Here is a 26,966-nt window from a genome sequence, read left to right as displayed (position 1 = left end):
AGGGCTTACTTTATACCGTGAAACCAAGAATGTACTGGCCCCCTGATCTTCTGTTTATCACGTAGTAATACTGCTACATAGCAGTCCCCCCAAAGATTAGTCTCATGGCTTCTCTGATTCAGTCTGCTTTGTCTAGTTATCAGATACTGTGCTCATCTCAGCAGGAAACATTACGGCTGAGCCTGGGTATGAGCTAATATGTACTGGACCAGTGAAAAACCTCCAAGCCCGAGCCCGCCGGACTCTGGAATAATGAGGCCAGGACAAAGAGATCATGGGCTTTAATTATTAGACACACTTACGAAAAGCTTATTAATGAAAAATAGTTTGTGAGAAGAGTTGGCATAGGATTCAGCTTCCATTGTTAAAAGTTCAAATAGAGCGTGGCTTTGTTGGAGCGTCTGAATTAATGATTAAGTGTCTCAGACCACAAAGGCTCCTCCGTTTTGATGGTCTGTGGAGCTGGTGAATTGTAACTGTCCTTTCTATCTTGGAGAAATCTGAAAAATTAAAATATTTTCAAATGGAAATGAACCTTCATCTCTGCTATTTCATGCTTACTCACACATAATTTAAAGGGTATTAAATTCATGGAGGCAAATTTCAGTGTCAGTAGAAGGAAGGACATTTTAAGCCATTTTTCTAAAATCTGGAAAATCTGTCTTGACTGTTGAGTTTTAGCTTGCTTAACAGAATTGTTCACGTCGCTAATAATTTGTTCCTACCTTTTGTACAGAAGCATTGTCTCCATTTTAATAGGCTTAGCTCAACCCACAAAATAATTACCCATAATAATTCTTCTAACACACAATGAAAAGATCTTAACAACTTTAAAACTGAATTCATTTGAAAACTTGCATTGTTTCTTAATAATATATTTTTTTGCGGGGGTGAGGGGCTGTTTTTAGGGATATGTAAGCACCTTCTAAACATTTTTAAATCACCTCTTTTAATTTTTAAACAAAGATAGCTCTCCCTGTGTTGAAACTCTTTCCCCCCAACCCCATATATTGGTTTTAAGTTTATTTGTAGCAACCAGATCTTTAAAATAAGGGCTTAGAGCCTATTTTTTGTTGTACCATATTGGCAACTTACAACACCTCCTCTGAAGACATGTAAACACTATACATTTGATGTAGTTTACAGTGTGTCAGGAGCAGCTCTGTCCCTGGAGCGGTAAGTACTAGACCACAGCCTTTTTCACAAGGGCTTCTATGAACAGAAAGAATCAAATGTTGCCAGTGAAACGTAAAGCAAAGAGTCTCTTAGGGCAGGTGCGCTTGCCTAGGCTCTTCTGTTTTAATTTTTCTTTTTAATCACTGGGCCACAGCCTGTCAGTAGGAATCCTGCCCAGAGATTGCCAGAGCTTGCTAGATTGTTCACCCCAGGTCCTTCTCATCTCCTTCATGCATGCACACGTCTGCCCATCTTTTACCTGGCCACCCGGGCTCCTACCTTCTTCCTTCCTTCTCCACTACACTTGGAATTAAAGTACACAGATCGCCTCTTGTGACTGTAATGAAGTGGGTTGCCAAAGTGAAGGGCATGGGGGAACAGAGACTTGAACCCTGGTCTTACAGGTAATCTTGAACGTGGGGGGTTGTTTATTTATGTATTTATTTTTTACTACGTAGGTGCTGAATTGCTACCAGAATCTCTGAAATCTTCTTCCTCCTCACATTTAAAAAAAAATAAATTTATTTATTTATTCTTGGCTGCATTGGGTCTTTGTTGCTGAGCGCGGGCTTTCTCTAGTTGCAGCAAGCGGAGGCTCAGTAGTTGTGGCTCACAGGCCCTAGAGTGCGTGGGCTTCAGTAGTTGTGGCACGTGGGCTCAGTAGTTGTGGCGCACGGGCTTAGTTACTCCGCGGCACGTGGGATCTTTCTGGACCAGGGCTCGAACCTGTGTCCCCTGCATCAGCAGGTGGATTCTTAACTACTGTGCCACTAGGGAAGTCCCCTCCTCACTTTTTTATTTCCCTGAAGTGTCCTACTAAATCACCCAAGCATGTAAATCCTGAAACCCTTCTTCTTCCCTAATATTCAGCTGGTTAATATCCTATAGATTCTGTCCTGCTGACAGTGCCCTGTCTGTTCATGGTGACTGTTTCGTGGGCCCTTTTCCTGGGTTCTCTCTCCCCACCCAGTCACCTGGGAGTGCCTCAGTAGAACATCAGTAATAATGATGTTCAGCACATGTGGACCATGGCTGGGTGCTGCACCAAGCTCTTTTTAACTGTTATTTCAGTGTCCCAGGAGCCTTCTGGTCCAGGGATCTCCAGGGTCACGTCAGGCACGTGGCATGAGCTTTCAGACTGTGCTCCAGGGTCGAGGAGAGACCGTGGTCTCGGGTGCTCTTCAGCGGTTCTCAGTTGTCACCCGTGTGGTTCTCTTCGTAAGCCGATTGCAGAAACCTCCACTGCAAACCTCTGCCCAGGCAGACCGTCTGGGGCAGGGGCCAGGTGTACCTGTCTCCACCACATACACCTGTATCTGCCCCATGTGGCCACAGTGAAGATGCCCATGCTTTATGGAGCTTGAGTGCCTTCCTGACGGGGGCGTTATGGCACTTGGAAGTGTGTGGAGTTCTGTCCTGTTACCCCTGAAACCGAGGCCAGAGGCATTTAGGGACCGGGGCCTGGGGGACCCAGAATGTGGACAGCCAAGGGCTCTCCTGTCTGAATAGTGGACAGGCACTTTACCCTGGACGAGGTGTGCATGGCAAGGCCCCTTGTTAGGGTTGCAGTGCTCTTACACAAGCAGGTGTAAAACCAGACAGGGATGGGTTGGTGGCAAGATGATGATGTGCCTGGAGAACAGCTGGCAGGGAACAGGGGGTGGGAAGGAGCAGGGCGCACCCAGGGACAGTGGCCAGGCCAGTCCGGTGTGAGGGGGACGTGGGCGTCCTCAGCCTGTTCCTTCCTGGCTCCGTCCCTTCCCTCCTCTGCTCTCTTCCTGGCCCTGTGCCTCCAGACTGCCTGGGGCTCAGCTGCACTGCTCCATGCTCAGCTCTGAGCCTCTGATTTTTATGGGTTGGGTCCACTTGTCGTGCTCGGGCTGACCTTCCTCGTTCCGGGACTGCTGGTTTTACCGAGTTCCAGCCCTTGGTTCCCATTTGGTGCCTGCTGGTCAGCATGATGTCAGAGGGGCTCAAGCTGGTGAGTTTCAGTGTTTGAGGGGGGCTCGGTGTGCCCACGAGGGAAGGGCATCGGTGTATGTGGAGTGTCTGCATGTGTCACCGTCGGGGCCAAGTGCTTAACTCAAGTATTTTTTTTTACTTTTTAATTTTTATCTTTATTTTTTAAAATATATAGCTCTATCCTCTTTATGCTTTAAAACACCTCTGTGTGTGATGTATATGCCTAGAAAAAAAATCAGGAAAGAGAAAGCTTTCATATTTTATTTTCTTAACTTTTTTGGAAATAATTTCAATCTTAAAGAAAGTTGCAAGAATAACAATAGTACAACGAACACCCACATATCCTTTACATAGCTTCACACATTAGCATTTTACTCTTTGCTTTACTGTTTGCTGTTTCTCTTCCATATACATCTAGATCTACATGTATTCACACAGACACACACAAATGATATATATACATAACATTTTTCTGAACGATTCAAGAGTAAGTTACTTGCATAAAGCCCTTCACCCCCAAATATTTCAGTGAAGATTTTCTCTAAATAATAATATTCTCTTACATTTACACAGTAGTGTTTTCAACTTAAGGAAATTTAATATACAATATTTTTATCCAAACAAACAGCCATAAGCAAATTTTTTAGTTGACCTGATAATTTCCTAGGTAGCATTAATTCTTTTTTTTTTTAATTTTTGAATTCTATTTAATTATTTTTTTATACAGCAGGGTCTTATTAGTTATCCATTTTATACATATTGGTGTATATATGTCAATCCCAATCTCCTAATTCATCTCACCACCACCCTCCCCCCGCTTTCCCCCCTTGGTGTCCATACGTTTGTTCTCTACATCTGTGTCTCAATTTCTGCCCTGCAAACTGTTCATCTGTACCATTTTTCCACATTCCACATATATGTGTTAATACACGATATTTGTTTTTCTCTTTCTGACTTACTTCACTCTGTATGACAGTCTCTAGATCCACCCAGGTCTCTACAAATGACCCAGTTTCGTTCCTTTTTATGGCTGAGTAATATTCCATTGTATGTATGTACCACATCTTCTTTATCCATTCGTCTGTTGATGGACATTTAGGTTGCTTCCATGACCTGGCTATTGTAAATCGTGCTGCAATGAACATTGGGGTGCATGTGTCTTTTTGAATTACGTTTTTCTCAGGGTATATGCCCAGTAGTGGGATTGCTGGGTTGTATGGTAGTTCTGTTTTTAGTTTTTTTTTTACTTTTTTTTTTTTTGCAGTACGCGGGCCTCTCACTGTTGTGGCCTCTCCCGTTGCGGAGCACAGGCTCCGGACGCGCAGTCTCAGCGGCCATGGCTCACGAGCCCAGCCGCTCTGCGGCATGTGGGATATTCCCGGACCGGGGCACGAACCCGTGTCCCCTGCATCGGCAGGCGGACTGTCAACCACTGCGCCACCAGGGAAGCCCCTGTTTTTAGTTTTTTAAGGAACCTCCATACTGTTTTCCATAGTGGCTGTATCAATTTATATTCCCACCAACAGTGCAGGAGGGTTCCCTTTTCTCCACACCCTCTCCAGCATTTGTTGTTTGTAGATTTTATGATGATAACCATTCTAACTGGTGTGAGGTGATACCTCATTGTACTTTCGCTTTGCATTTCTTTAATAATTACTGATGTTGAGCAGCTTTTCATGTGCTTCTTGGCCATCTGTATGTCTTCTTTTTTTTTTATTATTATTTTTTATCTTTATTGGAGTATAATTGCTTTACAATGGTATGTTAGTTTCAGCTTCACAACAAAATGAATCAGTTATATATATACATATGTTCCCATATCTCTTCCCGCTTGCGTCTCCCTCCCTCCCACCCTCCCTATCCCACCCCTCCAGGCGGTCACAAAGCACCGAGCTGATCTCCCTGTGCTATGCGGCTGCTTCCCACTAGCTATCTACCTTACGTTTGGTAGTGTATATATGTCCATGCCTCTTTATCGCTTTGTCACCGTTTACCCTTCCCCCTCCCCATAGCCTCAAGTCCATTCTCTAGTAAGTCTTCTTTGGAGAAATGTCTACTTAGGTCTTCTGCCCATTTTTGGATTGGGTTGCTTGTTTTTTTAATATTGAGCTGTATTAGCTGTTTAGATATTTTGGAGATTAATCCCTTGTCCGTTGATTCGTTGGCAAATATTTTCTCCCATTCTGAGGGTTGTCTTGTCGTCTTGCTTATGATTTCCTTTGCTGTGCAAAGGTCGGAAGTTTCATTAGGTCCCATTTGTTTATTTTTGTTTTTATTTCCACTACTCTAGGAGGTGGATGAAAACAGATCTTGCTGTGATTTATGTCAGAGTGTTCTTCCTGTGTTTTCCTCTAAGATTTTTATAGTATCCGGTCTTATATTTAGGTCTCTAATCCATTTTGAGTTTATTTTTGTGTATGGTGTTAGGGAGTGTTCTAATTTCATTCTTTTACATGTAGCTGTCCAGTTTTCCCAGCACCACTTATTGAAGAGACTGTTTTTTCTCCATTATATATCCTTGCCTCTTTTGTCTTAGATTAGTTGACCATATGTGCATGAGTTTCTCTCTGGGCTTTCTATCCTGTTCCATTGATCTATATTTCTGTTTTTGTGCCAGTACCATACTGTCTTGATTACTGTGGCTTTGTAGTATATTCTGAAGTCTGGGAGCTTGATTGCTCCAACTCTGTTTTTTTCCCTCAAGACTGCTTTGGCTATTTGGGGTCTTTTGTGTCTCCATACAAATTTTAAGATTTTTTTGTTCTAGTTCTGTAAAACATGCCATTGGTAATTTGATAGGGATTGCATTGAATCTGTAGATTGCTTTGGGTAGTATAGTCATTTTCACAGTGTTGATTCTTCCATTCCAAGAACATGGTATATCTCTCCAGCTGTCATTATCATCTTTAATTGCTTTCATCAGTGTCTTATAGTTTTCTGCATACAGGTCTTTTGTCTCCCTAGGTAGGTTTATTCCTAGGTATTTTATTCTTTTTGTTGCAGTGGCACATGGGAGTGTTTCCTTAATTTCTTTCAGATGTTTCATTATTAGTGTATAGGAATGCAAGAGATTTCTGTGCATTAATTTTGTATCTTGCAACTTTACCAGATTCATTGATTAGCTCTAGTAGTTTTCTGGTGGCATCTTTAGGATTCTCTATGTATAGTATCATGTCATCTGCAAACAGTGAGAGTTTTACTTCTTCTTTTCCCATTTGTATTCCTTTTATTTCTTTTTCTTCTCTGATTGTTGTGGCTAGGACTTCCAAAACTATGTTGATTAATAGTGGTGAGAGTGGATATTCTTGTCTTGCTCCTGATCTTAGAGGAAACGCTTTCAATTTTTCACCATTGAGAGTGATGTTTGCTGTGAGTTTGTCATATATGGCCTTTATTATGTTGAGACAGGCTCTCTCTCTGCCCACTTTCTGGAGAGTTTTTATCATAAATGGGTGTTGAATTTTGTCAAAAGCTTTTTCTGCATCTATTGATAAGATCATGTGGTTTTTATTCTTCAGTTTGTTAATATGGTGTATCACATTGATTGATTTGCATATATTGAAAAACGCTTGCATCCCTGGGATAAATCCCACTTGATCATGGTGTATGATCCTTTTAACGTGTTGTTGGATTCTGTTTGCTGTTATTTTGCTGTGGATTTTTGCATCTATATTCATCAGTGATACTGGTCTGTAATTTTCTTTTTTTGTAGTATCTTTGTCTGGTTTTGGTATCAGGGTGATGGTGGCCTCATAGAATGAGTTTGGGAGTGTTCCTTCCTCTGCAATTTTTTGGAAGAGTTTGAGAAGGATGGGTGTTAGCTCTTCTCTAAATGTTTGATAGAATTCACCTGTGAAACCATCTGGTCCTGGACTTGTCGGAAAATTTTTAATCACAGTTTCAATTTCATTACTTGTGATTGGCCTGTTCATACTTTCTATTTCTTCCTGGTTCAGTCTTGGAAATTTACACCTTTCTAAGAATTCGTCCATTTCTTCCAGGTTGTCCATTTTATTGGCATGGAGTTGCTTGTAGTAGTCTCTTAGGATGCTTTGTATTTCTGCGATGTCTTTTGTAACTTCTCCTTGTTCATTTCTAATTTTATTGATTTGAGTCCTCCCCCTCTTTTTCTTGATGAGTCTGGCTAATGGTTTATCAATTTTGTTTATCTTCTCAAAGAACCAGCTTTTAGTTTTATTGACCTTTGCTATTGTTTTCTTTGTTTCTATTTCATTTATTTCTGCTCTGATCTTTATGATTTCTTTCCTTCTACTAACTTTGGGTTTTGTCTTCTGTCTCTAGTTCCTTTAGGCATCGGGTTGGATTGTTTATTTGAGATTTTTCTTGTTTCTTGAGGTAGGCTTGTATTGCTCTAAACTTCCCTCTTAGAACTGCTTTTGCTGCATCCCATAGGTTTTGGATTGTCATGTTTTCATTGTCATTTGTCTCTAGGTATTTTTTGATTTCCTCTTTGATTTCTTCAGTTGTCTCTTGGTTATTTAGTAACATATTGTTTAGCCTCCATGTGTTTGTGTTTTTTACATTTTTTTCCCGTAATTGATTTCTAATCTCATAGCATTGTGGTCAGAAAAGATGCTTGATATGATTTCAGTTTTCTTAAATTTACTGAGACTTGATTTGTGACCCAAGATATGACCTATCCTGGAGAATGCTCCATGTGCACTAGAGAAGAAAGTGTAATCTGCTGTTTTGGGATGGAATGTCCTATAAATATCAGTTAAATCTATCTGGTCTATTGTGTCATTTAAAGCTTCTGTTTCCTTATTTATTTTCATTTTGGATGATCTGTCCATTGGTGTAAGTGAGGTGTTCAAGTCCCCCACTATTATTGTGTTACTGTCAATTTCCTCTTTTATATCTGTTAGCAGTTGCCTTATGTATCGAGGTGCTCCTATGTTGGGTGCATATATATTTATAATTGTTATATCTTCTTCTTGGATTGATCCCTTGATCATTATGTAGTGTCCTTCCTTGTCTCTTGTAACATTCTTTATTTTAAAGTCTATTTTACCTGATATGAGTATTGCTACTCCAGCTTTCTTTTGATTTCCATTTGCATGGAATATCTTTTTCCATCCCCTCACTTTCATTCTGTGTGTGTCCCTAGGTCTGAAGTGGGTCTGTTGTAGGGAGCATATATATGGGTCTTGTTTCTGTATCCATTCAGCGAGCCTGTGTCTTTTGGTTGGAGCATTTAAACCATTCATGTTTAAGGTAATTATCGATATGTATGTTCCTGTTACCATTTTCTTAATTGTTATGGGTTTGTTTTTGTAGGTCCTTCTCTTGTGTTTCCCACTTAGAGAAGTTCCTTTAGCATTTGTTGTAGAGCTGGTTTGGTGGTGCTGAATTCTCTTAGCTTTTGCTTGTCTGTAAAGCTTTTGATTTCTCCATCGAATCTGAATGAGATCTTTGCCGGGTAGAGGAAACTTGGTTGAAGGTTCTTCCCTTTCACCACTTTAAATAAATATGTCATGCCACTCCCTTCTGGCTTGTAGAGTTTCTGCTGAGAAATCAGCTGTTTACCTTATGGGAGTTCCCTTGTATGTTTTTTGTTGTTTTTCCCTTGCTGCTTTCAATAATTTTCCTTTGTCTTTAATTTTTGCCAACTTGATTACTATGTGTCTCAGTGTGTTTCTCCTTGGGTTTATCCTGCCTGGGACTCTGTGCGCTTCATGGACTTGGGTGGCTATTTCCTTTCCCATATTAGGGAAGTTTTCAACTATAATCTCTTCAAATATTTTCTCTGGTCCTTTCTCTCTCTCTTCTCCTTCTGGGACCCCTATAATGCGAATGTTGTTGTGTTTAATGTTGTCCCAGAGGACTCTTAGGCCATCTTCATTTCTTTTCATTCTTTTTTCTTTATTCTGTTCTGCAGCAGTGAATTCCACCATTCTGTCTTCCAGGTCACTTATCCGTTCTTCTGCCTCAGTTATTCTGCTATTGATTCCTTCTAGTGTAGTTTTCATTTCAGTTATTGTATTGTTCATCTCTGTTCTTCAATTCTTCTAGGTCTTTGTTAAACATTTCTTGCATCTTCTCAGTCTTTGCCTCCATTCTTTTTCTGAGGTCCTGGATCATCTTCACTATCATTATTCTGAATTCTTTTTCTGGAAGGTTGCATATCTCCATTTAGTTGTTTTTCTGGGGTTTTATCTTGTTCCTTCATCTGCTACATAGCCCTCTGCCTTTTCATCTTGTCTGTCTTTCTGTGAATGTGGTTTTTGTTCCACAGGCTGCAGGATTGTAGTTCTTCTTGCTTCTGCTGTCTGCCCTCTGGTGGATGAGGCTATCTAAGAGGCTTGTGTAAGTTTTCTGTTCGGAGAGACTGGTGGTGGGTAGAGCTGGCTGTTGCTCTGGTGGGCAGGGTTCAGTAAAACTTTAATCCGCTTGTCTGCTGATGGGTGGGGCTGGGTTCCCTCCCTGTTGGTTGGTTGGCCTGATGTGACCCAGCACTGGAAGCTACCTGGGCTCTTTGGTGGGGCTAATGGCAGACTCTGGGAGGGCTCATGCCAAGGAGTACTCCCCAGAACTTCAGCTGCCAGTGTCCTTGTCCCCACGGTGAGACAGAGCCACCCCCCACCTCTGCAGGAGACCCACCAACACTAGCAGGTAGGTCTGGTTCAGTCTCCTGTGGGATCACTGCTCCTTCCCCTGGGTCCCGATGTGCAGACTACTTTGTGTGTGCCCTCCAAGAGTGGAGTCTCTGTTTCCCCCAGTCCTGTTGAAGTCCTGTAATCAAATCCCGGTAGCCTTCAAAGTCTGATTCTCTAGGAATTTCTCTTCCTGTTGCCAGATCCCCAGGTTGGGAAGCCTGACATGGGGCTCAGAACCTTCACTCCAGTGCGTGGAGTTCTGTTTTATAACTGTTCTCCAGTTTGTCAAGTATTTTTTTTAAAAAAACAGAAATTTGAGGTATGATTCACCTCCTGTAGACGATACCCATTTAAAGTGTGCAGTTCACTGGTTTTAAGTAGCTTCACAGGGTTGTACAGTCATCACCACAATCAGTTTCAGAACATTTTTACCACCCAGAGGAAACCTCAGACCCATGAGCAGTCACTCCCCATTTCCCCTCCCATCCTCCCCAGTGCCCGGCAACCACTCATCTACTTCCTGTCTCGGGATTTGCTTATTCTGGACATTTGCTATAAATGGGATCATATCATGTGTGGCCTTTTGGGTCTGACCTCTTTCACTTGGCAAAATGCTTTCAAGGTTCATCCGTGTTTGCGTTTATCAGTCCTTCATCCCTTTTTCTTGCTGAATAGTATTCCATTGTATAGGTATACCACATGATGTTTACCCACCCATCTGTTGATAGACATTGGATTGTTTTCACTTTTTGGCATATAGAAGTAATGCTGCTAGGAACATTTGTGTATAACTTTTTTCCATGGACATTTGTTTTCATTTCTCTTGGGCCTATACCTAGGTGTGGAATTAGTGGGACAGATGGTAACTTTGTTTGCCCTATTGGACACCTCGGAAGCAGCTGCACCACTTTACACTCCCTCCGGCAGTGTGTTAACTCACATACTTTTAACAGGAGCATATATAGCTATCAAGTCATTTCTAGTGCAAATCTTGGGGTCTTTGAGGGCATTGGCTGCTCTGAGTTTGATGCAACTTCTCAGTTTGCAGATGTCCATGAGGTGAGAGGCTGTCACTTGGTGAATTTTCGTCGTCATGTTCTTATCAGTTTCCATCTGCTCTTCTCCATTATCGTAGCCCCTGGAAAGTAGATGAAGGTGGATTGGCATGGATGGGTGAAGCCTGAGTATCGTAGGCGTGTTGTAGTGGAAGGGGGAGTGGGGGTCAAGCTTGCAGTGTTGAGGTCTCTGCATCTGTGAGAAGGAGCTGCTCTCTGATGGGAATATGGACCATTTGGGAGTGAGTGAGACGAGGCGGGGGCCCCTTTGTCTTTGTACTGTGTTTTGAATCTGTAACGTTCTAAAATTGAAACTTGAAGAGATACTAGCTTTTATAAGGATACTGCCAAGGTTTTATAAGGATATTGCCAGAAAGGAAGGATGTCCAAACTCTTTTTGGGAGAGCTCAGTGGCGGATGGGAAGCTATACAGAGAGTGATGATATTGACAGAAACATGGCCGCGTTTATCCCACATAACCTTTGCTCCTCAGATTAAGATTTCAACCAGACTCCCATCATTTTCTGTAAACCTCAGGTGCTCCGGCTTTTTAGATATTTAGACCAGATTTCCAGCAGAAGATGTGCAGGGCTTTTATACCTTTTTGCATTCACAGACATTTACAGAGAAACAAGAATGCCTTGTTGATACTTTTCAGGGGAAGACAAACAAGCAGTATTCTTTTTAGCCCCTTATTTTGTTCATGTATTTTAGTACATGGAAAAATACCTCAGTACCTAGTATTAATTGTTCTTATTAATTACACTTTTTAAAAGAGATCCTTGCCATCTTAGTGACCTATATTTTATTCAGTCTTCTTCTGGCCTCTGCCTCTTCGTAATCCTTTCAGTAATTCAAGTAGCATTTTGCTGCCATTTCTAGAGATTTCCTTGGTGGTGGTGGGGTTTGGCACAGAGGGAAAGCGTGGGAGTTCACTATTCGATGTTCTAAGCTGTTGTGCTTTGTTTCTGGCCTTTTCTGTTATCTCCTGGATGGTGTGTTTTCTCCTAGTTTTGTACCATCACTTTGAGCCAAGCTGACCTCTTGCCGCTTCGTAGATATTTTACCAAACCAGCAGCCAAAAATGACTTCTGGTTTCAGTCTAGAATCTGGAGTCATTCCGATTCTATTTTTGTTCACTGGATTAAGAAATACTTTGCATGGTATCTCTTAATTCTTACTTGACACTAGGAAATGAGTGGCACACAAAAAACAGAATGCTTAAAGATTGGATTCGTAAAATTGATGCTGACTCTGTTTTGAAACTCCAAGATGTATGGATATTCGGCTCAAATAGGCTTTTTTCATTTCACTTAAGAGCAGCCAAGGAATTACTGTCATATTATTAAGTTTAAAGGCAGTTTCAAGACAGCCAGTAAATGAAAAATGTTCACTTACAACTCAGCCTTTGGAGTTAGGTTTTAGGTGACAGACACAAGGTGCTCAGTATATGACCTCAGCATCCTAGAAGGGCAACTGGTACTCATCCCTTTAATGGACAGTTAGTCAGTTGCCACTGGTGCCAGATGTTTGACTAGGCAGTGAGGACCCAGAGGTTTTCATGAGGCCCAGTCCAGGTCCAGTACAAGGATGGCAGCTCACTTCCAGCTACTGTACACATCACGATTCGCCCTCCTTCACTGGCCCATCTGCAGCCCCAGATCCTCAACATGGTAGCCCAGAAAATCAGTCACTTCCACCCAGGAGGTGAAAGTTTAGCTATGCCCAGTTCCTAGGCAGAGGTAGGAGAGGGGAGATTACAGCATAAGGTGGTGACAGGAGAGGGTTCTGTCCAAGGTGCTGTGGAAGAGAAGGACACTGCAGTCAGGTGGGGCACGGTGGCTGAGGTTGGGAAGAGGGGTGACCTGGAGGAATGCAGGACAGACCCCAAGAGGGTTGTCCGCGGTGTGGAAAGCAGGGAAAGGGGGCCAGAGACTGATGCGGCTGGAGAAGCAGCAGGAGCCCCTCAGGAAAGGCATTGTAGGGAAACCACATTAAGATTATTGCTTATCCTGCAAGTGACTGGGAACAAACCGTGAGAGAGTTTCAATCAGGGTGCGATCAGATTACATCACTGGTAACAGTACCTAACAACGGAAATATCTGAGTCGCTCGCTCAGTACCAAGAATTGTATCAAATCCCTTATGGGCGTTGTCTGACTCCTTTTTCTCCCGAACACTCTATGAGATGTAGGTATTGTTATTATCCTCGTTCTGTAGCTGGTGCAGCTGAGGGTGAGAAAGCAGAGTCACCGGAGCAAGTTGAGATTGCTCGGCCAGTCGACAGCAGAGTAGGGCTCAAAGCCCTCCAAGTCTGTGCTGTTCAGACCTGAGTGGCGTCCCCTTCAAGGTCCTAGTCGATCCCAGTTTGGGAAACACCGGCCAAAGAAACCAGAGTTTCATCTCTGGAAGTTTCTTTCCATTCTGAGTTATCAGTACCTGGAAAATTTGTCATTAAAAGAAGTAAAAACATTTTTTAATCATTAAAGTTAAAACTCAAAACTTTTCTTAGCCTCCAAATTGAGAACCGCTGGATTCATACCATGGGAGTCTGGAGGCAGAGAAACTAGTTAGGAAGCAGTTACTGGGGTCCAGGTGAAATATGAGTGGTGAGAGCTGAGGCAGGAGGAGGGAGTGGAGAGACGATGGAATCCAGGTGGTCTCAGTCAGTTGCCAGGACTTGGAAGGTAGGCATGGTGGCCAGCAAAGGGGAGGGATTTTAGGTGGACTTCGCTTTCTCGCTTGGGAGGCCGGCAATGAGAGTGTCATTCCTGACGTGGAGGAGGTCTGTTTATGTTTTGGGTTTTTTTTGAGGTGCTTTTGACACATCAGGGTGGTTTGGAGTTACAGGAATGGAGATCCTATACCAGAGTTCAAGTTAGGGGTCTGGACTTGTAACTGGGGAAAAGGGATCAGAAAGGGGCACTTGAATTAGAACAAGGACTAGGACGTTAGGACAGAAGTAAAGGAACTTCAGAAGCGAGAGCTGGTCAACCATTTGTCTCAAGAATTGGGGTTCCTGGGCTTTCCTCCCTTCCCTGCTTCTTGCTTTGTAGAGTTTCTCTGGGCTGAAACTGACTATGTGTAAAATAGGTGGGTTAGGAAAGCCCTTTCTAATAGCTGGTGACCCTTGGGGGAGGTTGATGATTTCATTTTGGTTTCTGTTGTTGTTTTGAAAGCAGTTCTACAATATTCATTTTTAAAAGATTCATTGAATTAATTACATGTGTCCAGATATGCTCATTGATAATGATTTTGATGGGACTGATTTCTCTTTAAGCCTAGAAATGTTTGAAAACTTTAGAAAACAGGGAAAGTCATAGAAAAGTACAAAAAAACACCTACAGGCTTGTGACCCATTATTGGAGTTCTGATATATTTTCTTCTAGGCTTTTTGCATGTATTTTAAAACTTTTTTTTTTAATTAAGCTTTTTGTTTTGAGACCACTGTAGATCTACGTGCATTTGTAAGCACTAGTTCAGACAGATCCCATGTTACCCTTTTACCTGGTTTCCCTCGATGATAACATCTTGCAAAACTGGACCACAGTATCGCAACCAGGGTATCAGATAGTTGAGGTACAGAACCTTTGGATCCAGCAGGCTACCCCACGCCCCACCCACCCGTCTTAGCCTCCAGCCGCACCAGTCTGGCCTTCATTTGCTCTCATTGGCTCATTTCAAGAATGCCAACCTGGGATTGGCTTTTTCAGCTTTTACCTGTTACAGATAAAGCTGCCCTGAACATTGATGTGTAAATTTTTTGTGCCGACGTCAGCTTTCATTTATTCAGAAAAAATGCCCAAGAGTACAGTTGCTGGTGTGTGTGTGGGGGTATGTGTATGCCTCTGTGCTTGCCCTTGTGTGTGTTTAAAAAAATAAACCTAGGATTATACCGTACGTGTGCACAGTATAATTTCATCATAAATTTACCTTAGTATACCTCTATCATGAAAACACATTAGAAAATAGTTATCTTTTTCTTAACACTGAATTCAGCGTGGAAAGGCCAGCTTGAGGAACGTGAAGACCGTCCTTTTCAGGGTAGGTTGGGCCCGCCTGGTGGTGGCAGCAACGAGAAAGGTTTAGAAGACATAACCTAGCACAGCTGGAACAGGCATGATTTTACTTTGCACAGAAGATTTTCCTAAACTTTTCTGTTATGGAAAAAAAAAAGTAACAGAGTTTAGCATTTAAAAGAAATCTGTACAGGGACTTCCCTGGCGGCCCAGTGGTTAAGACTCTGCACTGTCAGTGCAGGGGGCACAGGTTCGATCCCTGGTCGGGGCACTAAGATCCCACATGCTGCACGGTGTGGCCAATAAATAAATGAAATAAATCTGTACATAATTCTTGTATAAAATCACAATTCCTAATGTGTATAAGTGCCGATTTGAGATCTTATTTTCCCTAATATGCAGATACTCTAGGATGTTCTTTTGTGTGTGCGTGTTTGTGTACTAGTCATTCCTTCCAACCATGCCAGCTCACTATGACCGTTAACCTTTTTCTTTGCGGTTCGCCAAGGAGGGGTCAGGGCCAGTGTATCGTCTGGGCCTTCCTTCGGGGCTGGTACAAGTGAGCGAGCTGCTTTTCGCACTGCTGGTGGCGTAGCAAGGCTCTGCGGGTCCATGGGCAGATGCGCCGTCCACAGGTTAGCTTCCGGGGTGTCTTAGGCTTCTTGGACCCTTAATTCTCTCCGTCTGCCTGCACACTCTGCAGTGTCCTCGGAGAGTTCAGGCTCAGTGGTTAAGACTGGCTGTTAGTGACTGTTAGCCAGAGCCTCCTGACTTTGTTGGGTTGGACATATCACTGCTGATGCTTTTGGCGGTGGTATTTGTGCACGTGAAAGCAGGAAGACAGCCTCCATTTGGGGAACGGCAGTGCGTGTAGCGATCGCTCCCAGTGGTGATTCAGACACTGCTTTCACGTGGAGTTTCTAGAAAGTTGGCCTCTTCGAATTGCATTTTGTAGTGAGATTGTTCTTTAATCTTGTCTCTCGAACAGCAGTCTCAGTGTCACATTTGGTACTGACTTGTCCGTGATGATGCGTAGGTACAAGTGTCTGCCCCCCTTAGCTGCTTACGTAGCCCTCGGTCCCTTAGGTCCGAGACCAAGTGCCACTGCCGTGCACAGAGCCCCCGCCTCAGCCGCCCTCTGCTACGCGGATGCCCTGTGCTGTGTCTCAGCTTTGTATCGGCTCTTGCCTGGCTGTGGTCTGTCCCACGTGGCCAGTTCCCATCCGACCCTGGGACTTTCCTCTGTGACAGACCCCACCGTGTGGTTAGGATTGTCTGTTTATTTTTCTGATCCCTCGTTGGTCAGTAAGCTATTTGCAGGAAGCCATTTAATCCATCATTGTATTCCTGGGCTCCAGCTCACAGCCTGGCACGAATGACCGAGGGAGCCGGACAGAGTCAATCAATGAAAAATCACAGAATAAGTGAGGGATTAAACCCAGCACACGGGGAGGGCGGTGCACTGTGTGCTTTCCCCTCCCCCTCTCCACTCCTGCTCTCCTTCAAAGGGCCAGGGTTCTTAACCATTGACTCCATTGAACGTGCCAGGGATTGCCAACCAGTTAGTGGCAGAGCTGGAATTCAAAAGGCTGCCTCTGACCTAGCGTCCCCCTAAAGTGGGATGCACCTTTTCCATGGTCCCAAGGAACTGAATGCTAGCTGTGCTGTGTGCTATGGGGTAGGTTTCCTAACTTCTCTGAATCTTCTTGAATTGATTCTTTAAGGAATGAGCAGTGGCGTTTCCTCCCCTGCTGAGGATCAGATGTGCCTGACGCATGCAGCCAGTGCTCAATGAGTACCAGTGCCCTCTGTCCACCCTTCTTTGCTATTTTGCTGTTATACCCGAATGTCATGCACTGCGCCATACTGGGCATTGAAAACCCACGGACAGTTTAAATGACTTAATCTCACAACCCGTTTGGGTCTCTGAAAAAGAAAATAATCTTTGTTTTATCTATAATTAGAAGTCAGTTATCTCACAAACTCAAGGGGGAGGTTAACGTCACAGAATCTTTATTTATATAATGATCATTTTACCCCCCGTGCCATGTAATTAAGATGACAAATTTGAGCTGAAAGCAAAGCACTGGTGCCACACACACCCCCCCCCCTGCACACTAGGAGAGTACACGTGTAGCATTTTGCCTTTGATTAGATTCTAATGGAAATTTCTACTGGACTTCACATTTTTGTGTTCCAGATACTTTCTCCAGTCTGCTGGGGCAGCAGCAAAACAGGCCAAGGCAGAGTTTCAGTGAAGTAGGTGGCTTTCTTCTGCAGCTTGTCCTAAGATTATAGCCAGTGAGGGTTGGGGTCCGTGAAGCTTGACATGAGGAAGCTTGTTTTTGGTTTACATGATCGCTCACTTTGGCCACACGTCAGGAGGCAAAGGTCTTAACCCTTCTCGTCGATCACGCTTTAATTTATGAGCCAGTAAACGAAAGAAAGATGGAAAGAAAACTAAGAGAGTCCTCCGCCCTGAAACAGTGTGGAGTTCCAGAGAAAATCTAAACAAGGCCAGCCGGGTTTGTGCAAAGGGATTAAAATGGAAGAAGAAAGCATTGTGTCAAATAGTTTTCAGCAGATACCGTGCTGGTCAAGATCATCGTAAAGAACGTAGAACTGAATGAGCCGCCCGCCCTCTCCCGCCCCTCACGGCTGGTGTTCAGGCCCTTGTCTGAAGAGCAGGGGTCCCTCTGTCTCTAAGATTCTGGATTCTTTGCTTAGAGAATGTTCTGCGTTGTTCCTTACACCATGACCCCCTTACAGGAATTGCTCCCTTTTACTAAGCCCTCGTTGGTGCCAATTGCTGTGACTTTTACTTACGTTATGTGCTGTAGCTTTCGCAGTAATTCTGTGAGTAAGGATCATTATCATCATTTTTCTTTATTAGTGGGGAAAATCACGGGCCAGGGAAGTTAAGTGTGTGGCTCATCGTTCCTGAGCTATAAAAGCATAGATCTAGGAGAACGGAGTCCAGCCAGGTCTGACGCCAAGGCCATGTTTCGGTCATTACCCGACTCTGCTTCTCCTTGTGTGTATACCCATTTTGAAGGCCGGGATCTTTCATTCAGTATTTACTGAATCTGTGTCGTAGACCGAGGCTGGGCACTGAGGAACAAGATAGGCCTGCTTCCTGCCTTTGTAGAGTTTTCAAACTGAGTTTTCACAATAGTGAGGTGTGAAGTCAGTTCAGAGGGCCACAACTGACATTTAAAAGAAATAGAAAATATTGGGATGCAGCAAACATTGTGGTGTCTTACGAAACTCGTATGAAACTCTGCGTGTGGTAGTTTACGGTGTAAAACACATTTTCCTCGGTAGGTTGTGGTCCAAAGAGTTGAAAGATACTGACCAGAGGTCTCAGAGTTGCGGGGGGAGATGGTTTTGAAACGAGGAAGATAATAGGTTAGATGAGTGACTACAAACTGGCATAGGAGCTATGAAGACAGCACACATGAAAGAATAAGGAGGAAGGTGGCAGGGTGTCCCTCAGACAAGACCCCTGGTGCCTTCTGAGAGGGTAACGTTTGGGCGGAGACGTCCAGGAGGAGAGTAATGGGATGTCAGTGGCCCAGAACAGCAGGTACAAGAACCCTGGGTCAGGGAGACAGAGGTGGAAACAGTGTGGACCATATTGTCTGACTATAATGTAGTACAATTAGAAAATAATAACATCTGTAACTCTACAAAACAGAAATAGAGTTGCAGATGTAGAAAATAAACATACGGTTGCCAGAGGGTAAGGGGGGGAGGGGTAAATTGGAGGATTGGGATTGACATATACACACTACTATATATAGAATAAATAACTGATAAGAACCTAGCGTGTAGCACAGGGAACGCTACTCAGTACTCTGTAATGGCCTATATGGGAAAAGAATCTAAAAAAGAGCGGATATATGTCTATGTATAACAGATTTACTTTGCTATACACCTGAAACTAATATAGCATTGTAAATCAATTATACTCCAATAAAAATTTAAGAAAGAAGAAAATAATAAAAAATATAAGCAAACCCCGTTGCCTAGTAACCATCATCATCTTTATCACCATCACCCTTCCTAACTTGGGTCAAATACGAATCAAAAACTAAATTATATAATATTGTCGTGCTGACCTTTGATTTACCTCTATTAAATGTTTTTATTTTTAAAATTGTTTACAAAAGATTTGTCTTTATTTTATGAAAGGTTTTGCTTATGGCTTGGCTGACTCATCAATTTTTCCTGGTATGTACCTAGACATCTGGTTGGATGGCATACCAGGGCATTCCTAGACTGGGGTATCTCCACCTTGGCTTCCTGGCATTTGGGCTGGATAATTCTTTGATGTTTATAGCAGCATTCCTGGCCTTTGCTGACGGGATGCCGCCATCCTTTCCCCTCTCCCACAGTTGTGACAACCAAAAATGTTTACAAAACTTGCCAACTGCGCCCTGGGGGGCAAAGTTGAGAACTGCTCTAGAAGAAACGCCAGGCTCACGGGAGATGAAGTTGCCCACATTGAGAACACCCTCTATCCCATCCGTCCATCAGGAGAGGACATGATGAGGGTTTTTTGGTTTTTTTGTTTCTTTTTCTTTCTCTTTAATCAGAAAAGTTACATTTTTATGACTGCGGTTTCCTAACGAATTGTAATACGGGAAATCTGTGTGTATCACTATAGACAATAAAAACTCTCATGTGAGCGTGATGGGGGTTTCCTGCCATATTTGTTCTATCCTAAGATTAAAATAAAAGGGGAGGGCTTCCCTGGTGGCGCCGTGGTTGAGAATCCGCCTGCCGATGCAGGGGACACGGGTTCATGCCCGGGTCTGGGAAGATCCCACATGCAGCGGAGCGGCTGGGCCCGTGAGCCATGGCCGCTGAGCCTGCGCGTCCGGAGGCTGTGCTCTGCAACGGGAGAGGCCACAGCAGTGAGAGGCCCGCGTACCACAAAAATAAATAAATAAATAAATAAAAGGGGATTGACAATGGCTCAGCTGTTTTTTTAATCTAATTAATTGACTTCATGCCTTTTCATTTTTTCAGACAGAAGTGGACCCAGCATTGGGCAGACCTTCTCTCAGTTGTTTTTCCAATCGTGTTGATTGGTGGCCCTTGTTCTGCTGCCACACTTAATCCAGTCTGTCTTGTGACCAGTGGCTTGTAGTTCTATAACAGGAGCTATTTGTTCTGAGGCCCATTTTTTTCTAAATTGACTTCCTGTCCATTAATCGTCTATATTTTGCTCCTTTGCTTAACCATACCACCGTTCTTCTAGTATATGCCCCGTCAAAGTCACTCAGTTTATTTTGAGGTGGGTTTTGAGGAATTCATTTTGTTATTGTTTTTGGCTGTTGTTTGTTTCCAAAAATTTCCTGTGAAAAGATTCCATTCTTTAAACCTAGAATTTTCTTTTTTGCTGTTTGGGGATTATCTTGTGCGGCTAGTACGCTGTTCGTCGTTGCCTAGGAATGACTGTTGGTAGTTCAGGGGGCTCTCCTGAAAAATTCTTGAATAAGATTGTGAGTCTTATTAATCCTTTGAAATATTTCCAAATTAGGTGTTTATTCAACCAGTATGCTTTAACACAGTGAATGCAGGGGGCTGTCTCCATTCCTTACTTCCTTAGTGTTCCTACTTTGATGTTACGTGATCGGTGAGGTATCCTCAAACACAACATAAAGTAACCCCTCTGGGTGCTTAATCACCTTACACTCATTTATGTCTTCGTAGCTATTCATCACTGTCTGCACGATGCTATATATTTACTTGTCCATTTCTGTTTTTTCCTTGCCTTTACTGGAATGTAAGCTGTATTCCCGATGCTTAGAACATACCAGTAAATAGTTGCTTGAATGTATGGATTTTGTTAATTTATCGGACACTTATCAATGTGCCAGGCACCACTGTAAAATCTTTACAGATATTAACCCATCACTGAATGCATGGTCCTCCCTGCCTTTCCTTCACAAATACATTTTCTCTGCTATCCCATTTTTCTTTGAAATAATCACTGTTTCGAGCAGCTGCAGGCCTCTGTCTTGGCATGATGGTTCTATCTTTTCTGTTCCCAGTCTCTTGTTTTTGTAACTGTTATCTTCCGTCATGATTCTGTCTCCCTGAGGTCAGAAGGAATAGTGCAAGTTCTCTTGATTTTCCCACTCCTGGAATGGCCATGTGCCCACATCTGTGTGTGCCTAGAAACATACGAGGAAGTCGAATGTACAAAGGTGGGGACTCTATTTACAGTTTTAGCCATTTTTGCAGAGACCAGGTGCCCAGCTCTGAGCTGCTTACTTGGACTCATGCATTGCCTTGCTGTTCCCAGAGCGTTAAAAAAGACAATAAGGGCTTCCCTGGTGGCGCAGCGGTTGAGAGTCTGCCTGCCGATGCAGGGGACACGGGTTCGTGCCCCAGTCCGGGAAGATCTCACATGCCGTGGAGCGGCTGGGCCCGTGAGCCGTGGCCGCTGAGCCTGCACGTCTGGAGCCTGTGCTCCGCAATGGGAGAGGCCACAACAGTGAGAGGCCCGCGTACCGCAAAAAAAAAAAAAGAAGACAATGAAATGTTTACATATGACATAAGTATTTAGTCGTTATGTAAATCTTCAGTGGCAGTTGTAGGGTGTGTATGGTTATTTCCAAAAAGCAGAATCACTAGAAATGCAGAAAACAATTGTAATATTCTAAATTATTTCTGTCCTCCAATTCTGGAATTCTCAGTATACTCAGAGACAGTGAGTAGGAAAAGGGTTCACGATGGGAGGGACTTGCTGATGTGGAGTGAGTCTGCAGGGGCTTGAGCAGGAGGTAGTTGTGCTGGTGCCCTGTCGTCTTCCCTACAAGAAAATTGTCCTGGGGAACTTGTGGAACTGCCTTGCCCTCGTGTTGGCAGGAGTGCTGAGCCAGCAGGGTGAGGAGGTCCCCCTGGTGCTGAGTGCAGAGGGTGACACGACACTGCTCTGCACCCCTCAGCTGGCCACGGGCTAGCCTCACGGTCACCGTAGGGAAAAACCCAAGTACACTGCTCAGTTGTAGTGTTTCTGGAAAACCTGCCCAGATTGGCCCCATAGGCATAGAGCGAGCTGGGGAAGGGCAGAGAGTTTCAGCCGTTCGCTTCTGGCAGTTTCCAGGCTACTCTCAGCCTAAATCTGTTTCTTTAATTTTCTTCCATGGTGTTGATGAGTTAAAGTGAAGGGCTGGTGTCCTCAGTGTTCCTACACTCTGGAATTTCCTGCACATTTTTCTTTAATACCTGGTTATCCTGGCTGTGGCACAGCCCACGTTGCACGCACTCCCTCAGTGGCCACAGGCCTGTCCTACCCTGTGGGGCGCTTACGTGGCACGGTGGCCCCCTTGCCGGGAGGCGGGAACCACACATCTCCTGGCGGATGTCTGTGTCCAGGAGGCAGCTGGGGAAAGTGGCTGGGCCTCAGAAGAGATGTCTGGGGTCTACCCTGGCCTCAAGCAGTTTCTCAGGACTGGTTTTGACTGATTCTTGTGGTTCATGTGGCAGAAACGCCACGGCTGAAGTTTTCATTTTTCTCTGGAAAAATAAAACATGCCACTTTTTGTGGCTTATGGAAACCATTGGGTTGGTACTTCTGCCTTTCTTAGTGTGTCATTCCCTTTTTCAGTAACATACCGTTTGTTGCCATGAAGGCAACTGGTTGATATTTTAAAATAGAGCTCCCCGACCTGCAGATAGTATTCGAAAAAGTTGTGTTGTGTGTATGTGGACACGTGAGCACGTGTGCTTATGAAGACTGCATTTTTCGTGTTATTTACATCTTGCTCTTACATCTTGGTGTTTGTATTTCAAGGATGAATATAGTAAAAGTATACAATGAATAAATAGGAGGTAGCCTCCATCGCTGAATGATTCTTTTATGTACAGGAGTTTGTGAAACTGGTCAGACTGGTCAGTGGATGGAGCTGACTGGATGTGATTAATCCTCGACCCAACCAGTGGTGATAAAAGAGCCCCGTGTAGATTTTAGAAACACATGCACATTCTGTGATCAGTCCTACAGTATCAGAGTTGTCTTGTGTACACGCTACGACACGTATGCAGCACTCACCACTGGTGTCTGGAATTTAAAGGAAGACAGGCTGTTAAGCAGGCAACCCAGTTGTATTTTACATTTGAGAGGATTTGTTTTGCCTGAAGATCACGTGAATGCTGTATATCTCAGTTGAGAGGGGATCATGTCCAAGGATATTTTTCAGACATTCCTGACGAGATGTGTTTCAGTGTCTGAACACATGTACAGACTGTATGGTGGATTTGTGTAACACTTTAATTGAAGGGCTTTATTAAGAAGCTTTGAAATATAGCACATGGTCCTTTGAATATATTATATAGTGAAATCAAATTACTTTCTGAAAGCGTGGTCAGCCAGCTTCTTAACTGTTACTGCTTTATGTCAGTGGTACAAAAGTGAACTGAAAATTTCTCGTTTCTGTGATTCCCAAAGGATGTTTAGTACTTGAACTATTCACGTCTTTTAGGAACATCTAATGTCAATTTTCAAAATAACTGCTACCTTTAAAGATAGGTAGGCGGCATAAAGGAAGTGAAAGAGTTCTCTGCGGTCTGTTTTTTGCTGGTGGATTCTGGGTCTTTTTGCTGGTATCGTACTGAGGTCGTATCGTAAGTTGGGGGAAACGTCGTGGAAACTGTTCATCGCTGATAACTAAACCGTTGAATTCCTTCCCCCCCACCAGGTCTTCACATACAAGCAGAGCACAATTACACACCAGAAGGTGATGGCTATGGACCCCATGGATGAGCAGGGCGTGGATGACATGGCCACCTTGACCGAGCTCCACGGGGGTGCCATTATGCATAACCTGTACCAGCGCTACAAGAGAAACCAAATCTATGTAAGTTCCACTTGCATGTCCTTAAAAAATCCCTCCAGTTCGGTTTTTTGGTCCTGCAATGCGGCATGTGGGATCTCAGTTCCCCCAGTTCCCCGACCAGGGATCGAGCCCACACCCCCTGCAGTGGAAGCGTGGAGTCTTAACCACTGGACCACCAGGAAAGTTACCCACATCCCTCCAGTTTGAGTCAATGTTTATTTTTGTCTTCAGAGAGTATTTCCTTTAGAGAACTTCTAGTTAATCTAAGTAAAATTACGTTTTCAGGTGTTTTGCCAAATTAGAGACTGGATCCATAAATCATGTTCTCATGTTGATTGCCTTGATTTTATGAGGGGGATAACTTTATGTCGAAGGGTAATGTGACCCCCTTCTTCTTGTGAGTGCATTCTCTCCGTAAGTGTTCTGTTTCATAAAGACGTCACGCAGACCGGTTTGACTTCCTCAATTAAGGGCTGGGGGAAAATGTGGCTTTGCAAACAAGCAGAGCTCAAGCTTCTTTTCTCATTTTCTTGATTTCTGTCCCTTTATGGATTTTCACTTTTCTTTTCTGGCAATGGAGCCCATCTAGGGGGATATTTATTTATTATTTTTATACAGCTTTTAAAGGTTACTTTCCATTTACGGTTATCACAAAATATTGGCTGTGTTCCCCGTGTTGTACAGTACCTCCTTGAGCCTACCTTACACCCAATAGTTTGTACCTTCCACTCCCCCCACCCCCTATATCGCCTCTTACCCCCTCCTCACTGGTAACCACTAGTGCTCTATATCTGTGAGTCTGCTTCTTGTATGTTATATTCACTAGTTTGTCGTATTTTTTAGATTCCACGTATAAGTGATATCATACAGTATTTGTCTTTCTCTGTCTTATTTCACTTAGCATAATGCCTTCCAAGGCCATCCATGTTGCTGCAAATTTCATTCTTTTTTATGGCTGAGTAGTATTCCATCGTATGTATGTATGTACCACATCCTCTTTATCCATTCATCTGTTGATGGACACTTAGGTTGCCTCCATATCTTGGCAGTTCTAAATAATGCTATGAACATTGGGGCGCATGTATTTTTTTGAATTAGTGTTTTTGTTTTTGGGGGATTATATACCCAGGAGTGGAATTGCTGGGTCATGTGGAAGTTCTATTTTTAGTTTTTTTTTTTTTTTGAGAAACCACCGTACTGTTTTCCACAGTGGCTGCACCAATTTACATTCCCATCAACAGTGTATGAAGGTCCCAGGCTTCCCTGGTGGCGCAGTGGTTAAGAATCTGCCTGCCAGTGCAGGGGACACGGGTTCGAGCCCTGGTCTGGGAGGATCCCACATGCCGCAGAGCAGCTGGGCCCGTGCGCCACGACTGCTGAGCCTGCGCTATAGAGACTGCGAGCCACAACTACCGAGGCCCACGTGCCTAGAGCCTGTGCTCCGCAGCAAGAGAAGCCGCCGCAGTGAGAAGCCCATGCACAGCGGCGAGGAGTGGCCCCTGCTCACCGCAGCTGGAGAGGGCCCGCTAGCAGCAGTGAAGACCCAGTGCAGCCAAAAATAAATAAGTAAATAAAACCAAAAAAACCCAGTGTATGAAGCTTCCATCTAGGGGGATATTTGGGTTCAAGGGAACCCGTCTTATTTGTGGGATTGCTATTTTGATTGGAGGCATGTCCTTGTATAAAAGGCAGTCCTGCACATGTTCCCCTTAATTGTTATGAAGTGTGACTCTGCTTATCTTATAAAAGTAATATCTAAAAATCACTTCTATAGTAATCCCTTTTTGACATTAAAGTACATAAATTACTTTATCTGTCAAGAATGATTGACCTACAGACTTTCTCTTTTCCATCTGCCTGTTAGTCTTTATAGTAACCTGGGCAACTGCTGGTAGGTGTTTATTTTTCAAGTCACGTTCAAATTCATACAGTTTTTTTTTTAAAAAACACCAAATTTTAATACTGTAAAAACCCTTGATGTTTTAGTAATTTTTGTTCTTCAGGAGTTAATGTTTAATTTTGGCAGTATGCCTGTGATTATGATGAATAGCGATATCACCCTTTCAAATAGCTAGCAGGTGCTGAGACTCAAGGCCCTCTCCGTATTGGGGTTCCTCTAATTTATCCTCCCTTAGACCAGGAGAGGAGAATTGGGGAAGAGGAGGAATTAGATATTTGTGGGTTTACTGTGAAATTTTCCTCAGCTTTAAAGAAAGGATGTTTATTTGCCTTGTTTTTAGATTGGAAAAGTGTCATTTTTGCCAGAGTGACCTAATGTTTGCCACATGTCTTCAAACAGCCCTGCCTAGAGAAACTCAGTCGCGTTCTAGTCCTCTGACTGGCTGCGCTTATGTTAAGTCCATATATTACAGCATTTTCCATAGGCTCTTCAGAAAAGGTAGCATTCATACACGTTTACGTAAAAATGGCTGTGTATTCCATTCTGCGCACGTGCTCGCAGAACACACGTGCATTTACTCCCCTCTGTCTGCATCTCAGACACCTCCTCCTTTCCACCTCTACCGGTGTCCAGGGAACCGTGTACCGTGCCTGCGTTATTAGCATTAAGTATTTGACACTGCCATGTAACTTTGTTTACACAGCAGTTTCCTTGCTCGGTTGGTCAAGGACCTGTTTTGTCTTTTTTGAGCCAAGGACAGTGCAAGGCACCTGGCAGTGGTGCGACAAATGTTTGTAAAACAAATGCCACTCCTATTAGAAATAACATAGTTGATGATAAAGGTAAAGCTAGATTTAAATTTTCTTTATTGGTATCTGTCCTTTACAAGTGAATATTTCAGAACTCATATTCTTCCGTCTATAGATGCAAGTTCTTGTTACACATTTAGTAGTCAAGAAAAAGTAAGTCAATTAGCGGGAAAAAAACTACCGAAGAGGCTTAAAAGGCAGAGCCCTTTAAAAGTCTGTTCCCCAGCCCCATCATGATGATGTTGTAAACCTGACAGCTTAAACTGCCCAGTAAACCACGTGAATAGGATCTTGGTCTTTTATCCTGGGATGAAGACCTTTTCCCTCCCCTTTGAGGGAAACACACAGGATTTTTTTGTACATTCAGTTTACAGCTCAGTTCAGTTCATTATACCCTTATATGCCTTCCTTTCAGGACCTAGATAATTGTATTATTGTCCATAGGGCAGCCACCTCGATTTTCATTGCTGAAGCTGTTTGCAGTGGGTGCTGGTACCTACCAGACTCTGCCCCAACGAGACAAAACCACCACCTTTGAGGAAAGCACAGCCTTTTCACCTCTTATCCCAGCTCTGA

At 43.4% G+C, this 26,966-nt stretch overlaps 1 protein-coding gene across 1 annotated transcript in view; it reads left to right on the top strand.

Annotated features, from left to right (window-relative positions):
* MYO10 (myosin X) overlaps positions 1-26,966 on the top strand; it is a 193,829-nt gene that overhangs the window by 50,443 nt on the left and 116,420 nt on the right. The window contains exon 3 of the mRNA XM_073802031.1: positions 23,544-23,702. Within this exon, the coding sequence (XP_073658132.1) occupies positions 23,544-23,702 (159 nt within the window). The remainder of the gene's footprint in view (positions 1-23,543; positions 23,703-26,966) is intronic.

Source organism: Tursiops truncatus, chromosome 3 (assembly GCF_011762595.2).
Source record: "Tursiops truncatus isolate mTurTru1 chromosome 3, mTurTru1.mat.Y, whole genome shotgun sequence".
NCBI classification, from domain to species: domain Eukaryota; kingdom Metazoa; phylum Chordata; class Mammalia; order Artiodactyla; family Delphinidae; genus Tursiops; species Tursiops truncatus.
Note: the sequence above shows the minus strand (reverse complement) of the source record. Positions and strands in the feature narration are given on the sequence as shown.